At 42.3% G+C, this 19588-nt stretch overlaps 1 protein-coding gene across 1 annotated transcript; it reads right to left on the reverse strand.

The window, feature by feature from the left end:
• Nucleotides 1-1556: 1556 nt before the first annotated feature.
• LOC111017013 (uncharacterized) lies at nucleotides 1557-2039 on the reverse strand. The gene has a single exon (XM_022292640.1). It carries the CDS (start codon nucleotides 2037-2039, stop codon nucleotides 1557-1559), a length of 483 nt encoding a protein of 160 aa, XP_022148332.1.
• Between the last annotated feature and the right edge of the window lie 17549 nt (nucleotides 2040-19588).

Consider the following 19588-nt stretch of genomic DNA (forward strand, 5'->3'; position numbering starts at 1 on the left):
ATTAATTTGTACCTCTATCAGAGTTTTGCCAGCGTAATAGATCGGATGCACCAGCTTTCGCTTGCGTTGAGTAAGAACTGCTCCCACAGCATAGTCGTTGGCATCGCACATTAATTCTAAAGGATACGTCCAATCCAATGTTGTTATTATCGGGGCATGGGTGAGAGCATGTTTTAGTGTGTCGAACGCCTGCAAACAATCAGATGTGAAGTTAAATTATTTATCATTTTCAAGCAAAGAACAAAGAGGTTTAGAGATCTTTGAAAAATCCTTTATAAATCTGCGGTAAAAACTGACGTGCCCTAAGAAGCTGCGGTTGCCCTTGACATTCACAGGTGGGGGCAATTTTTCTATTGCCTCGATCTTTGCATTGTCTACTTCGATGCCTTTGCTGGAAACTCTGTGCCCTAACACAATTCCCTCATGCACCATGAAGTGACATTTCTCCCAATTTAATATCAGATTTATTTCTTCAAATCTTTGCAGCACCTTCTTCAGATTGTCCAGACACTCTGCAAATGACTTCCCAAACACTGAAAAGTTGTCCATAAACACCTCAACTACTGATTCTACCAAGTCAGAAAAGATGGCCATCATGCACCTTTGGAACGTTGCAGGGGCATTGCAAAGCCCACATGACATTCGTCTAAAAGCAAACGTTCCGTAGGGGCAAGTAAATGTCGTCTTCTGCTGATCTTGCGGGGCTATCGTACCTGTCTATGTAGCCACTCTACTCGTCTAGAAAACAGTAATACTCATGTCCTGCAAGTCTATGTAGCATTTGATCGATGATGAGAAGAGGAAAATGATCTTTCTTTGTGCCTTTATTCAGCTTGTGGTAGTCTATACATATACGCCATCCTGTCACCTTCCTCGTGGGTATCAATTCATTCTTTGCATTCTCCACCAAAGTCATGCCTCCTTTCTTAGGCACACACTACACTGAGCTTACCCACTAGCTGTCTGAAATGTGGTATATGATACCTGTGTCTAACCACTTAAAAATCTCCCTGCTCACTACTTCTTTCATTGCTGGATTAAGTCTACACTGGGGCTCTATGGAGTTTTTGCACGCCTTTTCCAACACAATCTTATGTATGCAAAAGCTGGGGCTTATTCCTCGAATGTCAGCAATAGTCCATCAATAGTCTTATGATGGGCTTTCAGTATGCTCAACAACATCTTCTCCTTCTCCATGGGTAGGTGTGTGCTATTATGATCGGCAAGGTTTCTGACGTACCCAAGTAGGCATACTTTAGGTGCTGGGATAATGCCTTAAGCTCCAGAACTGGTGGTTCTTCTACAGAAGGCTTCAGCAGTTTATGCTCACAAGACTCGCGTATACTCTTGGCTGACTTTTCACTATGGTCTGAGTAAATAACCTCAGGGTCCTCATTTATATTGTCAAGGTCGCTTCAAGAATTGACAACTTCTAGATGCTCTAGCATGGCTTCTGCTTCCAACTCTTCCATTAATGCTTCATCAAGAATCTTTAGCACTGAACACTCTTCTGATTCAGTTGGAAATTTCATTGAGTCATATACTGAGAATTTCACTTATTGATCTTGAACTCGCATTGTCAGCTCTCCTTTGTGAATGTCTACCAGCGCTCTCCCTGTTGCAAGAAATGGCCTCACAAGGATGATAGGGAGCTCCTTATCTACATCATAATCCAAAATAATAAAGTCAGCAGGAAAAATGAATTTATCAACTTGTACCAAGACATCTTCAATTTTCCTTTCCAGATGTGTGATGGATCGGTCCGCAAGTTGCAATGTCACTGTCGTAGGCCTCGCTTCTCCTATACCCAGCTTGTTGTAGATGGATAAGGGCATAAGATTAATACTGGCTCCCAGATCACATAATGCAAGCCCTATTTTCTGCCCTCCAATGGAAACGGGTATTGTGAAGTACCTAGGGTCCTTCATCTTTGCTGTAATTTTGCTTGTGTGAATATTGCTGCAAGCCTTGGTCACCGCCACAGTCTCATACTCTCTCAGCTTTCTCTTCTTGTTTAGGAACCTCACATAGTTTGGCATTTGTTTTAGAGCTTCTACCAAAGGTATGTTAACATGCAGTTGCTTCAGCACGTCTAAGAACTTCTTGAACTAAACGTTCAGCTATTTCTTCTGCAATTGCTTAGGATATGGCGGTGCCGGTCTGTATTCTACTAAAGCATCTACATACTCTTCCTGATTTCTTTTCTCGGGCACTCTAGTTTGCGTTGATTCTGCCTTGGATGCGTTAGTCTCCATTCGGGTGACCTTCTTACTAGCATTGTCCTGAACTTCCCTTGGTTGCTCCATAATTTGCACTGGTGGAGTAGGTGAAACTATCTCTGCTAGCTCACTATCCTTCACTGTTTGAGATTCTCCTGATTCTTTATGACTAGGCTCGCTCAAAGTCCCTGGAGCATTCGAATGTGTCAGAGGTAATGCTTTCCCACTTTGCAATGTGTGAGCCTTACATTGCTCCTTGCCATCCCACTTCGGTACTTCAGTATCGCTCGTCAATGCTCCATAAGGCCTGCTTTTCAAATCAGTTGCTAATTGGCCTACTTGTAGCTCTAAATTTCCTAGTTATGCGGCCTGGCATTACACAGTGGCGTCACTATCGACCATATACTGCTTCATCAGCTTTTCCAGAGATGCATACGATCCTTCTGCATGCTTCTGTGCTACCACCTGACCTTGATTCGCAAATCCTAGGGAATAACTTCATTTATGTTGGTACGTTGGACCGTTAGATGTGCTAACATTATTTTCTCCCTGATTTCCACTCCAACTAAAGTTGAGGTGATTTCTTCAGCCGGGATTATACGTGTTGGAGTATGGGTTGTTTCTGTTGTTCTACAGATTCCCCAAATAGTAGACTGACTCTGGATTTCCAAGGCAATTATTATAATGATGAACTCCTTCGCAGAAAGAACAAGAAATCCCCTTAACATGGCTGACATTTCCCTTGCCAGCAGATGCTCCCACTGTGCTCTGCTGTGTCATGCTTCTCATTACTAAATCTGTCAAGTTCCCAATCTTCGAATTTAGAGCAGAGTATGATTCAGATTTGTTAAATCCCTTACTTCCTCTATCTTAAATAGCTCTAGGATCTGACATGAATGTTTGTTCGATGATATCCTCTCCAAGATGTTGAATACTTCAACATAAGGTTTTGCTAGCAATGTGTCATTTACGAAGGGATCAATGACCAACCGCGTGGCATCGTCCAAACCATTGTAATACGTTTCGATCTAGATGCATCTTGGGATTCCATGGTGAGGGCATTTTTTAAGCAGTCGCTTGAAACACTACCATGAATTGCTCACTGACTCCCACGCCTATTGCTGAAAGTTGTTGATATCGCTTCGGTATTTTGCGTTTTTACTGGGTGGGAAGTACTTCATCAAGAATTTTTCGGCAAAGTCATCCCAACTTGTAATGGATTTTGAAGGCAGCGACTCTAACCAAGTCCTGGCTTCATCCCTGAGTGAGTAGGGGAACAACTTCAGATGTGAATGCGGGTCCTTAGTAGGATGTCCGTGAAATTGACCCACTGTCTAGAGCATCTGAAACATCACTGGCTTAAGTTCGAACTTTGGGGCTGCAATTACGAGCTCTGTGATTACGGGGTTGAAGTTATAAAACGTCGGAGCTGCATATGCCCTGATTTCTCTGTTGATACCATCTGATAGTAATTCATCAATGAGAGGGGGCACTGTTGCCTCAGGTTTAGCAACAACAGAACCCCATCTAGTATTTCCTCAATCTTCACATTCAGTGGCTGGCGTAGATTAGGGTTGGGCGGATTCATGTTTGCTTCAGCTTGGACTCTCCTTTGTTCACTTTGATTCCTATGTAAAGTTCGTTCTATCTCGTGATGGATGATATATTCCAAGCTCTCAAAATCGTTCATACACCTACAACTACACAGAAATGTGAGAAAAGGAAAACTCGTTTAAGCACCGTATCTACAAACACTATTGTTTAAAATAAAATCACTAAGTCGCCAACAACGGCCAAAAACTTGTTCCGTCCATACAACCGTGCTGACAATACGTGCAAGTATACACGAAATTGCCGATTATAGTACGAAACGAGGTCGAATCCATATGAACTTTGGATAATATTTTAAACGATGTTCATAGATACCAAAAGTGTAAAAACAAAGAAATATGGATGTTGTGTCGTAACTAAACAAATATAATAAACAAAGCAGTAAAAGTCTCAATTGTAGACACACTTCGTAGAGCTGAAAACAAGAAGACAAAGCAGCACATAATGCGAAAAAGGGAAGTTAACAAATATGGAAAAGTGGGGGATGATTCAACATGCATTCATAGACTTCTCAACCTGCCCTATAGCTCACTAATACTCATTAATGCCCAACTCGACTAGGTTCCCTTCCGAGACACCCAAACATGGATATCCACAACTCGTTGCTGAGTTTCCAAGCAATAAAAACAAGTTCTAAGCATGATTAGGTGACCTCATTCCATAGAATCCATATATACTAGAGAAAAGTATTAATGACTAATGAATCAAGTGAGCAAACCGTAAGCCCTCCCGGGTCAATACAGAAGCTAGCAAACAGAACAAAGCGGCCAAAAATGCTCAATAAGATATAAGAAATAAATACAGTTTCATTTAAAAACGAATATAGCAGCTAGAAGTTTGGTTTCATAGCAGTTACAATATATGAATCTCCCTCTAAATGGGGTTTAGCTCATAAATGAAGAAGAAAATACAATGGGTAAAAGAAGAAGACTACCCATCTTAGGGAAATAGCAGAAAAACCGAAGAAGAAGAAGATAACAGCTCGAACTTGTAGTGAAATATCTTTTCTGTCGTCAGCTTTCTGCCCCCGAAAATGGAGAGATCCTCCTCCTTGTCATTTCAGCTCTAAAAAACGTGCTTTTATTGGAATCTGTGTGTGGCGGCTAGGGCAACATGTCCCTTTTATATTGGGTTCCATTTTTAAGGCACCAAACTGAAATTTGTACGGACACTGTAAATCTCTTGTCTGGGCTGTTACTGCGCAATGAATCCATGCTCCAGCTCTGCTCTGCTCCAGCTTTCATCTGTTCTACCTTGAAAATGCCCAGCTCATTATTTTCTGGATTTAGCACTCTCTTTATGTTTAGTCTCCTGCTTCCAAACCTGTGCATTTATACCAGAAATAAGAGTATTTAGTGTAATATTTAGCTAAAGCATTTAAGATCTCGAGCTTTTAGCTTGGATTCCAATTTCTAATCTCATCTAGGCTAATTAAGAACCACAACCAACACACTTTGACTTTCTTTGCATAAAAACACCCAAATATACACTAGAATAACTCTCTTTTGGAGAGTTAGCACAACCCAACTGAAGAGCTTGATCTTGTTCCCTTGCTCAGCCTAGATAAGCAAGTGAGCATAGGCACCAAGCTGGGGGCGCCGACAGGGAAGAACTCATCGCCTTCCTAAGTTCCAACTCGGACGTTTTTGCATGGTTTCACGAAGACATGTCTGGCATTGATCCAAAGATAATGGTGGATCGCCTCAACATTGACCCATCATTCCGACCTGTTAAACAGAAAAGAAGACCTGAGGAGAGGAGTGATTTAATAGTTGAGGAAGTCACTAAGCTTTTGAAGGCTATATATAACTGAAATTATGTATCCCGAGTGGCTCTCTAACGTAGTCTTAGTTAACGGAAAGTGGAGAATGTGTGTAGATTTCACAAATCTAAACAAGGCATGCCCTAAAGATTGTTTTCCACTCCCAAGGATTGACTAACTCGTAGACACAACGGTCGGGCACGAGCTGCTCACTTTTATGGATGCCTACTCCGAATACAATCAAATAAAGATGTACCAGCCCGACCAAGCCCATGCTTCTTTCATAACCGATCAGGGCCAGTTTTGTTACTAGGTTATGCCATTTGGTCTAAAGAATGCAGGTGCCACGTACCAATAATGGTGAACAAAATGTTCGCTAATCAGATCGGCGCAACATGGAGGTGTATGTAGATGACATGCTGGTCAAAATTAAACAGGCCAGGTCACATCTTGCTGACTTGACTGAGGCATTTGAGGTTCTTCATCAGTACCAGATGAAGCTTAACTCGGCCAAGTGTGCTTTCGGAGTCTCTTCTGGAAAGTTCCTCAGCTTTATTGTGAATAACTGACGAATCAAAGCCAATCCTGAGAAAATCAAAGCCGTGCTTGAGATGTAGGTACCAAAGAACCTTAAACAGCTGCAATATTTGAATGGAAGAATTGTCGCACTTAATAGGTTCGTCTCCAGGTCTATTGACAAGTGACTCCCTTTCTTCAAAGTGTTATGAAAGAAAGGGTCATTTGAATGGACAGCCGAGTAAGAGGAGGCTTTTGAATAACTCAAGTCCTACCTTTGCTCGACCCCATTACTGGCAAAGCCCTTGCCAAGAGACAAGTTGCAGCTATACTTGGCGGTGTTCGATAAGGTAGTCAGGTCGGCCCTTATCAAGCAGAAACGAGTGCGCCAGAGTCCGATCTATTATACAAGTAAAGCTATGACTGAGGCCGAGACCAGATATCCCCAAATGGAAAAATTGGTTGTCGCTCTAGTCATAGCTGCACGGCGACTCAGGCCCTACTTCCAAACCCATACCGTGACCGTGCTCACGAACTTACCTTTGAAGCAAATCTTCCATAAGCCAGAGACATCTGGTCGGTTGATGAAGTGGGTAGAGTTGAGTGAGTATGACATCTAGTTCGAACCACGAATGGCCATAAAGGGACAAGCAATCGCAGACTTCATAGCCAAACTTACACCCCAGTTGACTCCGACCTCTGCGTTTGACCCGCCGTGGACCATACACGTCGATGGGTCTTCTAATGACAAAGGATGCAGTGCAGGTGTGCTCCTGCTCGCACTTGACGACATGGGCTTTTAATATGCCCTCTGGTTTAATTTCCATACCTCAAATAACGAGGCTGGATATGAGGCCCCATTGGCCGGCCTCCACATGGCCAAGGGACTCGGAGCCAACCACATCAAAGGGTACGAGGCCCTATTGGCCGGTAGTTGATTGTGAACCAAATCAAGGAGGAATACCACAGAAGAGACTATCGGATGGAGAAATACATGAGTAAAGTCAGGTCGCACCTTGCTCATTTTAAGACTTACGAGGTGAGCCAGATTCCTAGATCCAAAAACTCAAACGCAGATGTCTAGGCCAAGTTGGCATCAGCTTACGAGACCGACCTCGTCAGGTCGGTACCGGTGGAGATACTTGACCACCCCTCAATTTTAGAACCAGACATAATGGAGATCAACTCCCAACCTCTATCATGGATTGATCCAATGAAGAGATATCTTTTAAGCAGTCTTCCACAAGACCCAAAGGAGGCAAAGAAAGTGGCACGAGAGTCAGCTCGATATATACTCTGAGATGGAGCTTTGTACCGTCGATGGTTTTCCTTGCCTTTCCTCAGATGCCTCACAGTGGGAGATGGAAACTGCGTCCTAAGGAAGGTGCATCAAGGTGTCTGTAGCAACCACTTGGGAGCCAGGTCGTTATCAGCCAAAGTGATCCAACAAGGGTACTATTGGCCAACGTTAGACCGGACGCAAATGAGTTTCTAAACACTTATGATAATTGCCAACACTTTGCAAACATTATCCATCAGTCGCCCGAACTACTTACTCCTATCACCGCCCCTGGCCCTTCACTCAATGGGGGGTAGATCTGATTGGACCCTTCTCTTTTGGAAAAGGATAGACAAAGCACACCATTGTAGCAGTAGACTATTTCACCAAATGGATTGAGGCTGGGGCACTCGCCACTATTATCGAGGCCAAGGTTACGGGCTTCATCTGGATGAACATTGTATGTCGCTTTTGAAGGGATGTGAATCCCGGACCGGAAGCGGATTTTCGTTGTTGATTTTCGGGATACAAAATCGAAATTGAAAGAGGGAAAATACAGAGGAAACTTTACCTTTGAAGAACGTTTCTTCAACGAGTTTCCCTCGAACACCACCACTGTGCCTTCCTCGCTATCCTCTGGGTACGAGATCGTTCTTGTGGGAGAATTTCTTTGGAACGAGAGGGAAAGTTTGATTAAGAGCTTGAACAAGAGAGCATCACCTTGGGAGTTCTCTGTTGTTCTGTTTTTGCAGAACACTTCTGCAAATTTTCCCCAGAAAAACCAGTGACGTGGGGAGTTACCTCACGTCACTTAACTCCCCACTCCCTTGCAATAATGCAGGGGAGTTAATAATTAATATTAATTAATTAATATATTAAATAATTATTATTAATAATTAATTAATAATTAATTAATTAAATGTAATATAAAATAATTCATTAATCAAATTAATAAATAATTAATATTAATAATTAATTAATTAAATGTAATATTAAATAATTAACAATTAATTATTTAACATTTAATTAAATATCTCATATTTAATTAAACCATATTCTTTCTTGTATAACCTATAGATTTAATGTACATCTTATGTTCATTAATTTTTAACCTATATAATTTTCTTTGAATCTCATTCAAATAATTTCTCTCATAATATATAGTTTTAATTTAGAATTAACTATATATTATAATGTATCAATATACATATAATCCCTTAAAAAATTTGAACAGTTCAAATTCTTCCAAAAATTCGATCCTCGTTTTACCTGTTATGAGCTAGCAAGGGGACCTAATGGACCTACAGATCCGAAGCTCCAACGATGCAAGATTAATCGGTCAAACTCATTGACCGAGTTAATCTAGATTCGTTAACTACGGGTCATTCCACTAAAGACCCGCAGTTGCACTCTTCTCACTGCAGAATGTTTTCGTGTCCATGGATATACGACCATTAATGACGAGTCAATCCTTCACGAGTGTTCGTAACTCAAGTTGGGTCAAATTACCATTTTACCCCTGAGTTACATCTTACTCCTTAAACACCACTGCTCCTCTAATGAACAACCCGATTATGGTCCAACCAATAACCGGAAGTCCCTCTCGGCCAATGAGACGGTGGGGCCCCTTGTTCAAGTCCCGAAGTCAGCATTTAAGGGAACACTCACCTACTTCCCTAAAGTCGGGGAGGAGTGAATTCCATCTTGTGAAGTTATGTTCCCAGCTCCCCACTCGGTCTCGTCCCCAAAATGGTAGGAATGTTGAGTCGGCGACTCGGGCCACTCTCACCCATACAGATCAAAGAACGAGCCCTCACAGGCAGGAGTCCATAACTCACTCAGGATTGAGAATGAGTTGCCTGGTCATCCTAATAAATGGCAATCTATTAGTTAACGGTGTTACATCTAGAGATTGCCTATTTCGCGGTCCGGTCTTATACAAACTCATTGTATAGGATACCCCCACTCGCATGTCTCCACACGAACGACCTGGATCGAGTCGTCTGTAACCTTTACAGAGTGGGCCGTATCCATAGTGTTGCTACGATAAGGTACCCAGCCTTATCCATATACTATAGACCCTTTAGGTTATTCACGGGACAATATCCATTCATATATCAGGGGTATATCAAATATATACCTCGTATATCAACTATATACCCAGTATATATACTCTCCCGATTACATAAAAAATAACCTTGGATGTTTAGTTTATTGGATTTTGGACAATGCAAAGCTATGATTCAACAACAAATTTATTGAATAAAACTTTATTAAATAGACATTTGTTTTTACAAAATACAAACTACGAGTTTAGGGCAACACACCCAACAAACTCCCACTTGAACTAAACTCGAGTGGGGTGTACATTATCATAAAGCAAAGGGAAAATACAAGAAACTAGGGCATACACTATACCCAATTACATTTCTCCCACTTGCCCTAGACCAACTGTACAAAGCTCGTAAACCTAGACTTTCTAGATGGCCCTCAAACACTTTAGCCGTGAGTGCCTTTGTAAAAGGATCAGCAATATCGTGCTCTGTAGCGATCTTCGTGACAATCACATCTCCTCGCTGCACTATCTCCCGTATAAGGTGGTACTTCCTTTTGATGTGTTTGCCTCTCTTATGGCTTCGAGGTTCTTTAGAATTTGCCACAGCACCACTGTTATCACAATAAAGTGTGATGAACAAGTTCATGTTTGGAACGACGTCCAAATCTGTCAAGAACTTTCTAAGCCAAACCGTCTCTTTTGCTGCTTCACAAGCTGCAACATACTCAGCCTCCATCGTGGAGTCTGCGATGCATCCTTGTTTGATGCTTCGCCAAACTACCGCTCCTCCGTTAAGAGTGAATATTGACCCCGACATGGATTTCCTTGAATCCTTGTCTGTTTGGAAGTCAGAGTCAGTGTATCCTCTAAGGATCAAATCCTTAGCGCCATACACGAGCTTGTAGTCCCTCGTTCTCCTAAGATACTTGAGGATTCCCTTAACAGCAGTCCAGTGATCATATCCTGGGTTGGATTGGTACCTACTGACTATCCCTACCGCATAGCAAATGTCAGGCCTAGTGCACAGCATAGCATACGTCAGGCTGCCCACTGCTGAAGCATAGGGTATACGTCTCATATCCTCAACTTCTTGAGGTGTCTTAGGACACTGCTCTTTAGACAGATGAATTCCATGCCTGAAGGGTAATAAACCTTTCTTGGAATTCTACATCGAATATCGAGCAAGCATCTTGTCGATATAGTTGCTTGAGACAGGGCTAACGTTCTGTTCTTGCGATCCCTTAGAATTTGGATGCCAAGAACATACTGAGCTTCTCCCAAATCCTTCATTTGGAACTCAGTCGCTAGCCACTTCTTTATGTCAGTAAGGTATCCTACATTATTCCCAATGAGTAGAATATCATCCACATACAACACTAAGAAGGCTACAGTGTTGTTGACGATCTTCTTGTATACACAAGGCTCATCAACGTTTTGGTCAAAACCATAAGATTTGATCGCTGTATCGAACCTTATGTTCCAAGATCGAGATGCTTGTTTTAGTCCATATATGGATCGTTTAAGCTTGCAAACCTTTTGCTCTTGACCTTGTTCTATGAACCCTTCGGGTTGAGACATATAAATACTTTCTTCAAGATTGCCATTCAGAAAAGCAGTCTTGACGTCCATTTGCCATATCTCATAGTCATAATATGTGGCAATGGACAAAAGTATTCTAATAGACTTAAGCATAGCTACAGGGGAGAAGGTTTCTTCATAGTCCACCCCTTCCCTTTGTGTGTAGCCTTTTGCCACAAGTCTCGCCTTATAGGTCCGTACCTTTCCTTCGGCATCTCGTTTTCGCTTATAGATCCATTTGCACCCTATGGGTTTTATCCTGTCAGGTTGATCTACAAGTTCCCAAACGGAATTGAAGTACATCGACTCCATTTCCAGATCCATTGCTTTGACCCATTTGTCCTTGTCAGTATCTTCCATTGCCTTCTTATAGGTCAATTGATCCTTGACGCCGTCATCAGGTATGACAACTTGAGTTTCAGTTAAACCCACGTAGCGGTCAGGTTATGACACAATCCTCCCACTACGTCAAGGCACCCTCAACACTTGAGGTGGATGCGATTGACGCGATGTGCTAGCTTCATCAACAACTCTTGTTGTAGTGCCAGTTTGATCAACAACTCTTGTTGACGTGTTTGTAGCCTCTTCAGAAATCTCGTTAATTACTACCTTACTCCGTGGTTTATGATCTCGAACATGGCCTTCTTCTAAGAAAGTAGCATTTGTCGATACAAACACTCTGTTTTCTTTATGATCGAAGAAGAGACCACCTCTCGTCTCTTTAGGGTAACCTACGAATAGGCATACTTTTGAACGAGGTTCCAGTTTCTTCGGGTTAGTCATGAGCACGTGTGTCGAGCATCCCTAAATGCGAAAGTGACGTAAACTAGGTTTACGACCCTTCCACAGCTCAAAGGGTGTTTCAGAAACACTCTTTGATGGAACTACGCTCAAAATATAAACTGCAGTTTCCACTGCATAACCCCAAAACGAGTTAGGCAACTGAGCATAGCTCGTCATTGATCGAACCATGTCTAACAGGGTTCTGTTTCTCCTTTCTGATACACCGTTTTGTTGAGGTGTACCAGGGGCTGAGAGTTGGGACGTGATTCCATGTTCTATCATATAGTCCTGGAATCTCAAGTCCATATACTCTCCACCTCAATCTGATCGAAGTGTTTTAATGGTTTTACCTAATTGATTTTCAACTTCAGTCTTGTACTCCTTGAACTTTTCAAGGGCTTCAGACTTATGTTGCATTAGGTATAAATAACCATACCTTGAATAATCATCGATAAAAGAGATGAAGTATTCATACCCTCCTCGAGTTCTAACATTCATCGGACCATAAAGGTCTGAATGTATAAGTTCTAAGGGCTCTTTGGCTCTATAACCTTTTCCAGTAAAAGGTCTTTTAGTCATCTTGCCTTCAAGACAAGATTCACATGGTGGTAAAGAATCGTCTTGTAACTAAGTTAGAATGCCATTCTTAACCAACCTCCCAATCCTATTGAGATTAATGTGACCTAATCTTAAGTGCCAAAGATAGGTATCTTCCTTTTGATAAAATTTTTGCCTTTTATTTTCAATTCTAGCATTTTTAAACAACTCGGTATTTAAAACTGCTTTAGTTATGGTTGGTCTTAGCACATACAAGTTGTTTTCAAGTAAAGCTGAACAAATATTAACACCATTTCTTGAAATGAACGCTTCATTTAAATAAAATGAAATTGAATACATCTGTTCCAACAAAGAAGAAATTGAAATTAAGTTCCTTTTAATTTTAGGAACAACGTACACATTATCTAATAATATATACATATTCTTGTTTGTAAACAACTTGAGCTCCCCTACCGCCACAGCTGAGACGACCTCTCCCGTTCTGACCTTGAGAGTCATCTCTCCGGCGTCAAGCTGCCTCCAGGTACTAATTCCCTGAAATGAAGAACAAACGTGATTAGTGGCTCATGAATCCAGTATCCAGGCGGAGTCATCATTCTCCACTAAACATGTTTCCAATACAAGTAAATCATATTTACCTTCGTTGGCTTTCTTCTTTTCGGCCAAGTACTTTGTGCAGTTGCGCTTCCAATGCCTGTCCATGTTGCAGTGGAAACACTTTCCTTTCTCTGCAACCTTGACCTTGCCTTTCTGGACAGCAGCAGCTGAGTCAGGTTTAGACCCCTTACCAGCAGCCTTCTTCTTCTTAAAAGTCTTACTTCCAGAAGAAGAGGGCGCAGACCTGGTTCCAGAGAACGATCATCTGGTGAACCTCTTTGAGGTGGCAACATTTGCCTCCCCTTCTTGTCCCTTACATTTCATAAGAGACTGGTAGGTCTGCAGCTCGTTTAAGAGTGAGGTAAGAGTGTACTCCAGCTTATTCATAACCGCATTGCTGCGGAATGGAAGGAAACTCTTCGAAAGAGATTGCAGAATAAAGCTGACCTGACTCTGCTCATCTATGATGGCCCCGTTCGACTCAGCCACGTTGAAGTGGACCATCAGGTTGAGAACGTGTTCTCGCACTGAGGAGCCCTCCTTCATGCGGGAGTTGTAAATGAACTTAAGGGCTTCATGTCGAGCCTGTGAGGACGGTTGTCCAAACATGCTCTGCAGCGAGTCCATGATCTCCTTAGCGGTGACCCTGTCCTCGTGCTTCTTGGCAAGCACATCAGATATGCTCGCCAAGATGTAGACCTTGGCCTTGTCATTGGCCTTGATCCACCTGTCATAGGTGTTGCGCACCGCCACAATGGCGTTAGGCGCAGGAGCTTGAGGATAATCCTCTTGCAAGACGAACCTAAGATCATCTATCACGAGAATAGTGTTTAGGTTTGACTTCCATTGTTTGTAATTTTCGCCATTAAGTCTTTGCGCGGCTAAGAGTGCAATAATAGAAGTAGACATGCTGAAAGTAAAAACAAATATATATTAGTTTCATGCATTAGCCTTTTAAACCCAATAAAAATTTTAGCAAAAGTAATTAAGCACCCTAACAAAATTGTTTTGCAACGACGCTTCAGTGATTTAGAGCAACAGCCACCGTAGGGCGGACAAGTACTCCTTCACTGAATTGAGACATTCTCAACTAAATTTTATACCAAAATAACTCTTATTCCTATAAATTTTAGTTATCGTTTATTTGGTCAGGAAATTGCTAACTAACTTAACAACTCCTCGTAAGTGTGACCCAACATTTTCGGACCTTAGAGGTCCACCCCAATAATCCTGCCGTAGGGAAGGAAAATATTGGAGCAAAACCTAAGAGACTTCTATCCATTTCTGGAGTTTGCCTTGGTTTTGATTTCCATACAATGAACCCTCCGTAGGGATGGTCGCTCCAGGACGACACGCAGGTCATGTATGAAACCTCACGGTGCAAACCAATGGCGGAGACCGCAGGATGTGTTGTCACACGTCCTTCTCCCACTTACTATGAACACTATCTCCATTCACCTCGATATTGAACCATGAAAACACATTTCATAGGGAGGCCGTGCCCAGGGCAATACGAGGCCGAGCATAGAACTCACAGCGTGAATTTAAAGGAGAACGTGAGAGAGAGAGTAAAGTATGTTATATATACCTTGTATATCAAATATATACGCTGTATATTACATATTCTTTTTTGCTCCCACTTAGTATTGTAAGACTAGGGTATATTACTTAGATAAATCCTGGCTAAGTGAAATTAACTAAGTGAATTTTTAGTCGGCCCAATATAACTATTATATCTGAAGTTGTACAATAATCTTTTAGTTCGTTAAACACTTTAATAAACCAACGACATTATTGCTTGTATATAAAATATTGAATAATTCAACCCCCAGGTCGGTTCCCAGGTAGAGGTGTTCCCTTACGGTCAGCTTAAATACCTCAACCTAGACAGAACCTTCCTTGGACAGGGTTCCCTTATAGACAACATTTTATATTTAGTCTTTTATTATTTCATTTTAAACCTAGTTAAAACAAAATAAAAGACTTCCCCCTAATCACATTAGAAGATATAACCTAAGGTCTAATTAATTTTAAACCCCTTTAAAATTAATTAACTTAGACCTTATGTTTGCATGCAACTCTTTATTATAGATTTTAATTTCTATCTACCACATTTTATAACTCTTATAAAATTTAAGAAATTAAAACTATAAACTATAAAATTTTATAACTCTTATAAAATTTATAACTCTTTATTATTAATTAACTTAGACCTTATGTTTGCATGCAATAGCTTTGGCATGTATCGGACAACGGCAAGTAGTTCGATAACGCAAAGTTCAAGGACTTCTACACCGAGCTCGGATCAGCCATTTCAGCTCGTCCTTAGTCCATCCTAAGGCAATCAGGCAAATTGAAGACATTAACAAGATTACCAAGCACGACTTCAAACTGAGGCTCGATGCAAGAAAAAGGGCGATGGGCCGAGGAGCTCCCTGAAGTCCTTTGGTCCTACCGAACTAGTCCACGAGAGTCCACTGACGAAACTCCCTTTCTTTGGCTTTCGGGTCCGAGGTCGTGGTGCCTGTTGAGATCGGAATGCCAACAGAAACGATCCACTATTCTGAGCCAACGAAAAATGAGGAACAACTATTACTTAATCTCGATCTCCTAGATGAGAAGTGAGTGTTATCACAGTTGTGCCTAGCAGAGTACCAAAACAGAATGGCCAGACATTACAACACCCGAGTTTGACTTTGATGCTTCCAGGTCGGTCATTTTGTCCTCCGAAAAGTTCACAAGCATGTCGAAGTTCTGGAGCCGAGTTGAGAAGGTCCATTCAAGGTCAAGGGTGTTGTGCGATCTGAAACCTACATGCTGGCCGACCTCAAGGGGAATTTGCTCCCACATCCGTAGAATGCGGAGCACCTAAAACACAACTACCCTGAAATGTAAAATAGTTCAAAAATGATTGAACTTGTGCAAATTTTCAAGATTTTAGCTGTAATAAAGGTCTTCGTTGAATTTCATTCCACGTCTTTTATGCTAATTAGTCCGACTTTAAATTAAATAGGGGCCAAGTGCTCATAAGTTTGAACTGCACATACAAAATATGAGGTGCGAGCAAGAAGGAAAAAACATGTTAAAGATCAAAAGAACATTGCCAGTCCAATAGAACACTACTCCATTAAAAACAAGAGGGTAAGGCCAAGACTCATAGATCTTGGAGCCTTACCCCAAATTACAAAAAAGAATTTATAGTTGTTGTTAAAAAGAAACAAAGAAAGCGAAGTAAGAGGGACGGAGACCGATCAGGTGCTGCCGAGGTGTGACCCCAGCTCCCTTTGAGAGGCTAGCAAATCAATCTCTTGAGAGTCAACCAATGCATCTCTTGGGAAGAGTTGATCCTAGGTTGAGGCATCCACCTCCTTGTCTTGAAGATCTCCAGCAACGTCATCCTCTTCGCCATCATCCTCGTCCTCGTACTCGGACTCCAACTCCTTCACATATCGATCCACCAAGTCTTGGGGGCCAAGAGTATCATGGGACTAGCGGCCCACTTCGCAGCGTATACCTTTTGAAGGGCCCAAGGTCAACCTCAGGGGCCACCGCGGCTACACCCTTCATAAAAATTTGAAGCCCGTATCACTGAAGTCCATAGCAAAGCTGTCGAAGTCAGAGTGCTTGCTAAAACTCTCCTCAAGAACGGCACTATTCTGAAAGAGGGCTTCCCACCTTTCGACATTGCCTTGAGCTTCCGTAAGCTTCTCTTCCAACTCGGTGTTGTGGCATAGAAAGTCAGACTTCTCGACCTCAAGACCCTTTGCGGTCGTCCGAGCAGCCTTAAGTGCTTGACGGCTTTGCTCGAGCTCCTCCTCCATGGGCTCAATTTTGTCCTTGACAGCCTTGAGCTCTGCCTTCACTTCCAAGAGCTCCCCCTCAACTGCTGCAGCTGAATCTAAAGCTGCCATAACCGATTCTCTATCTTTCTCGGACAGCTTCTCACGCCCGTCCAGCTCGACCTTGATAATGAGGGCAGCATGACAAGCTACAATGTGAGCTTGCAAAATAAGAGAAAGTTAAAAGAGAGAGAAGACAAAATAAATAATAAAGGTACCAGATCGTGCTCAGCTATTTCTCTTACCTCTACAGTGAGATCAATCATGCGTTGAACCGCAGACCCTAAGGCACAGATAAACTTAGTTGCACGTCTCATGCACCTAGAGAAACGGGCACTACCGATCTGGTCTACCTTATCCTTCATGCCGATACTGGAGGGTTTGACGTGAAATCGCATTTCCACATCCATAGTGCCACCCATGCGAGCCTCAAGATCATCAGTAAGATCCAAGAAACTACTTCTTCTTGCTATTGATCTGGTGCCCTCCGAGGATAAGTTCTTTTTCGCCTTCTTCCTTTAAGCCTTCTTCGGAGAGGATCCTTCGCGAGCCTCCCTTAGAGAGGAAACCTCGAGTACCTCCATAAATTCACTACAGCCTTTTTTCCCCCCAAAGGAAGGGTCCTAGGGGCGTTCGAGACCGATGACCGTGACCTTCGCAACCTGAGGAGCAGGAGGGTCCGAGCTTAAAGCCACCTTGGGTGGACGAGTTCCACCATTGGTCTTGCGTTTTATGGTGTTAAAGAAACTACACATCATTGCTGCAAAGTCAAAGTGCATTAGAACGACGAATGAAGATGAAGTAAAAATTGCTCAAACTCAAACTCACCTAGTTCGGAGTTGGGTCTTGAAGCTTCGACATGAACTAAAATAGGGTTGTAGTCGAGAAGGCCGGAAGAGTGAAGAAGCTTGTCAGTGATCAGCATGCCGACCTTCCTACCGTTCTTGAACCGATTCTTATAGTACTTTAGTACTTCAAAGGTGGGTTGAGTCAGAGGAGGTACTGGCTTGATCACAACTACCATAAAGCAAAAAAGAGGGATTAGCTCATTAAACAAAAATAATGAAGAACGAAAGGCAGTACGACCTCTTACCTAGGTTCCCAAACCTAAGGAGAATGTTGAAAAAGGGCTGGTCGGACTTGTCCTGCACCAACCAATCTCTTGAGGCGAAAAACCACTTTCTTACCCACCCTTTTATAGAGGTGGGACCCTTGATGATACCCAGTACGCCTTTCCGCGCGCACATATAATATCCTAGGCTTCTTAGAGATTCTCTTCACCTCAAAGCAAGCAAGAAGCTGGTCGGTCCTAAGCAGCTCGAGATCGCCTGCTTCACAAGCTCGTAGCCAGAAAAGAATCGTTAAGGCAAAAATGACACCTCATCCATTGGGGGCCACCTAGGAAGGTGCAAGGCCGGTGCGACTAAGGAATTATTGGACGAAAGGGTGAACAGGAGGATGAAACCTGTACTTAAACATCTTTAGGTAAATAGTGGCACATCCCTCTGAAGGATTGTAAGCTCTTTCTCCCGTATGGGGTAAGCATAAAAGGATGGAGTCGGGAATGTGAAACCGCTTATGTAGTGGTCCTAAGTAATTTTCCGGCATTCTGGAAGGAAACTCTAAACGTTGATCCGAGGTCAAGGGTTCACTGTCCTTTCCCTCGTCATCCGAGAAGCTGGAGTTTTCTATTTCCTCAAGCGCGACCACAAGGCCCTCAGCTAAGTCTTCTTTATATGGACATTTCCTAAGGGATAACTTACCAGTGGATTGATCTGGAATACTGGACGAGCTACTACTAGACGAAGTACTACTGGACGAGCTCGACATCATGTAAATAATATCAAAAACAAAAGAGTAGAAAAAGAGACTAACCTAAAAGCAAAGTTCGAACTGATCAGGTCGGGCTCCAAATTTCAGAAAGTGTAAATCGCGGATCTAATATGTGAGGCTATTTATAGTATTCCAAAAATTAATATCCGATGTACACGTGCCGAGAAAACAAAGATCAAGATCCCCGAGAGATCAAGTGATGGAGCACTCGAGTATTTCGACAGCTATCGCCTAGATCTCTTTAGTTTCTCCAACAGTTATATTTTTACACTTCGAAATCAGAAGTCGTCACATCGATCAATTTCTTTTGAAAAAAAACTTCTCCGCCAGGTCGATCTCGAGCCTGACAGAGAGGGGTCCAATGTTTGGTGAAAGAAATTGTGATGCCACGTGGACGACAAATATTCGTCGAAATAAGCTTGCATAACTTAGCAGCTCCACCTCGAATCGACCGAGGTGAGAGACTTTGCCATTTCTAGCACAGTTTCATACTTTCTAAACAGTTCGACCTACTGGGGTTTGACCTGAGTGACCCGACAGGTTCGATCTGCAAAACGACAAAGATAACTGCCAATCGTGAGGTATGTCGGACCTTGCGCTTATAAATAGACGGCTCCATTTCCATTCAAAGTAATGAATTTCTCCTCAAACCTTATATTGAGTCCAAGTTGCTTACTGACTTGATCGTCAAAGATTTTGCCCTTCTGTGCAGGTCTTCCTATTGTGCTTGAAGTAGGAGCTTGGATCGAGTTCGACCTTGACTAGGTCAAACCTTGTGCAAATTCTTGCGTAAATAGATTTTAGCTCACCCTCTACACCTTCCACTCTTTTCTCCATAATGCCCAAACGCGTGTCCAAACTTCTCAACCGCTAAACACCTTTTTGTTACAAAAATTTGAAAGTTTACTCGAGGGTTGTGCGCTCTGTTGTTTTTCTCGGGTTCGACCTCGAGCGAGG

The sequence above is a fragment of the Momordica charantia genome, assembly GCF_013281855.1.
Source record: "Momordica charantia cultivar OHB3-1 chromosome 9 unlocalized genomic scaffold, Mcharantia_2.0 BLBB01000009.1, whole genome shotgun sequence".
Lineage (NCBI taxonomy): Eukaryota > Viridiplantae > Streptophyta > Magnoliopsida > Cucurbitales > Cucurbitaceae > Momordica > Momordica charantia.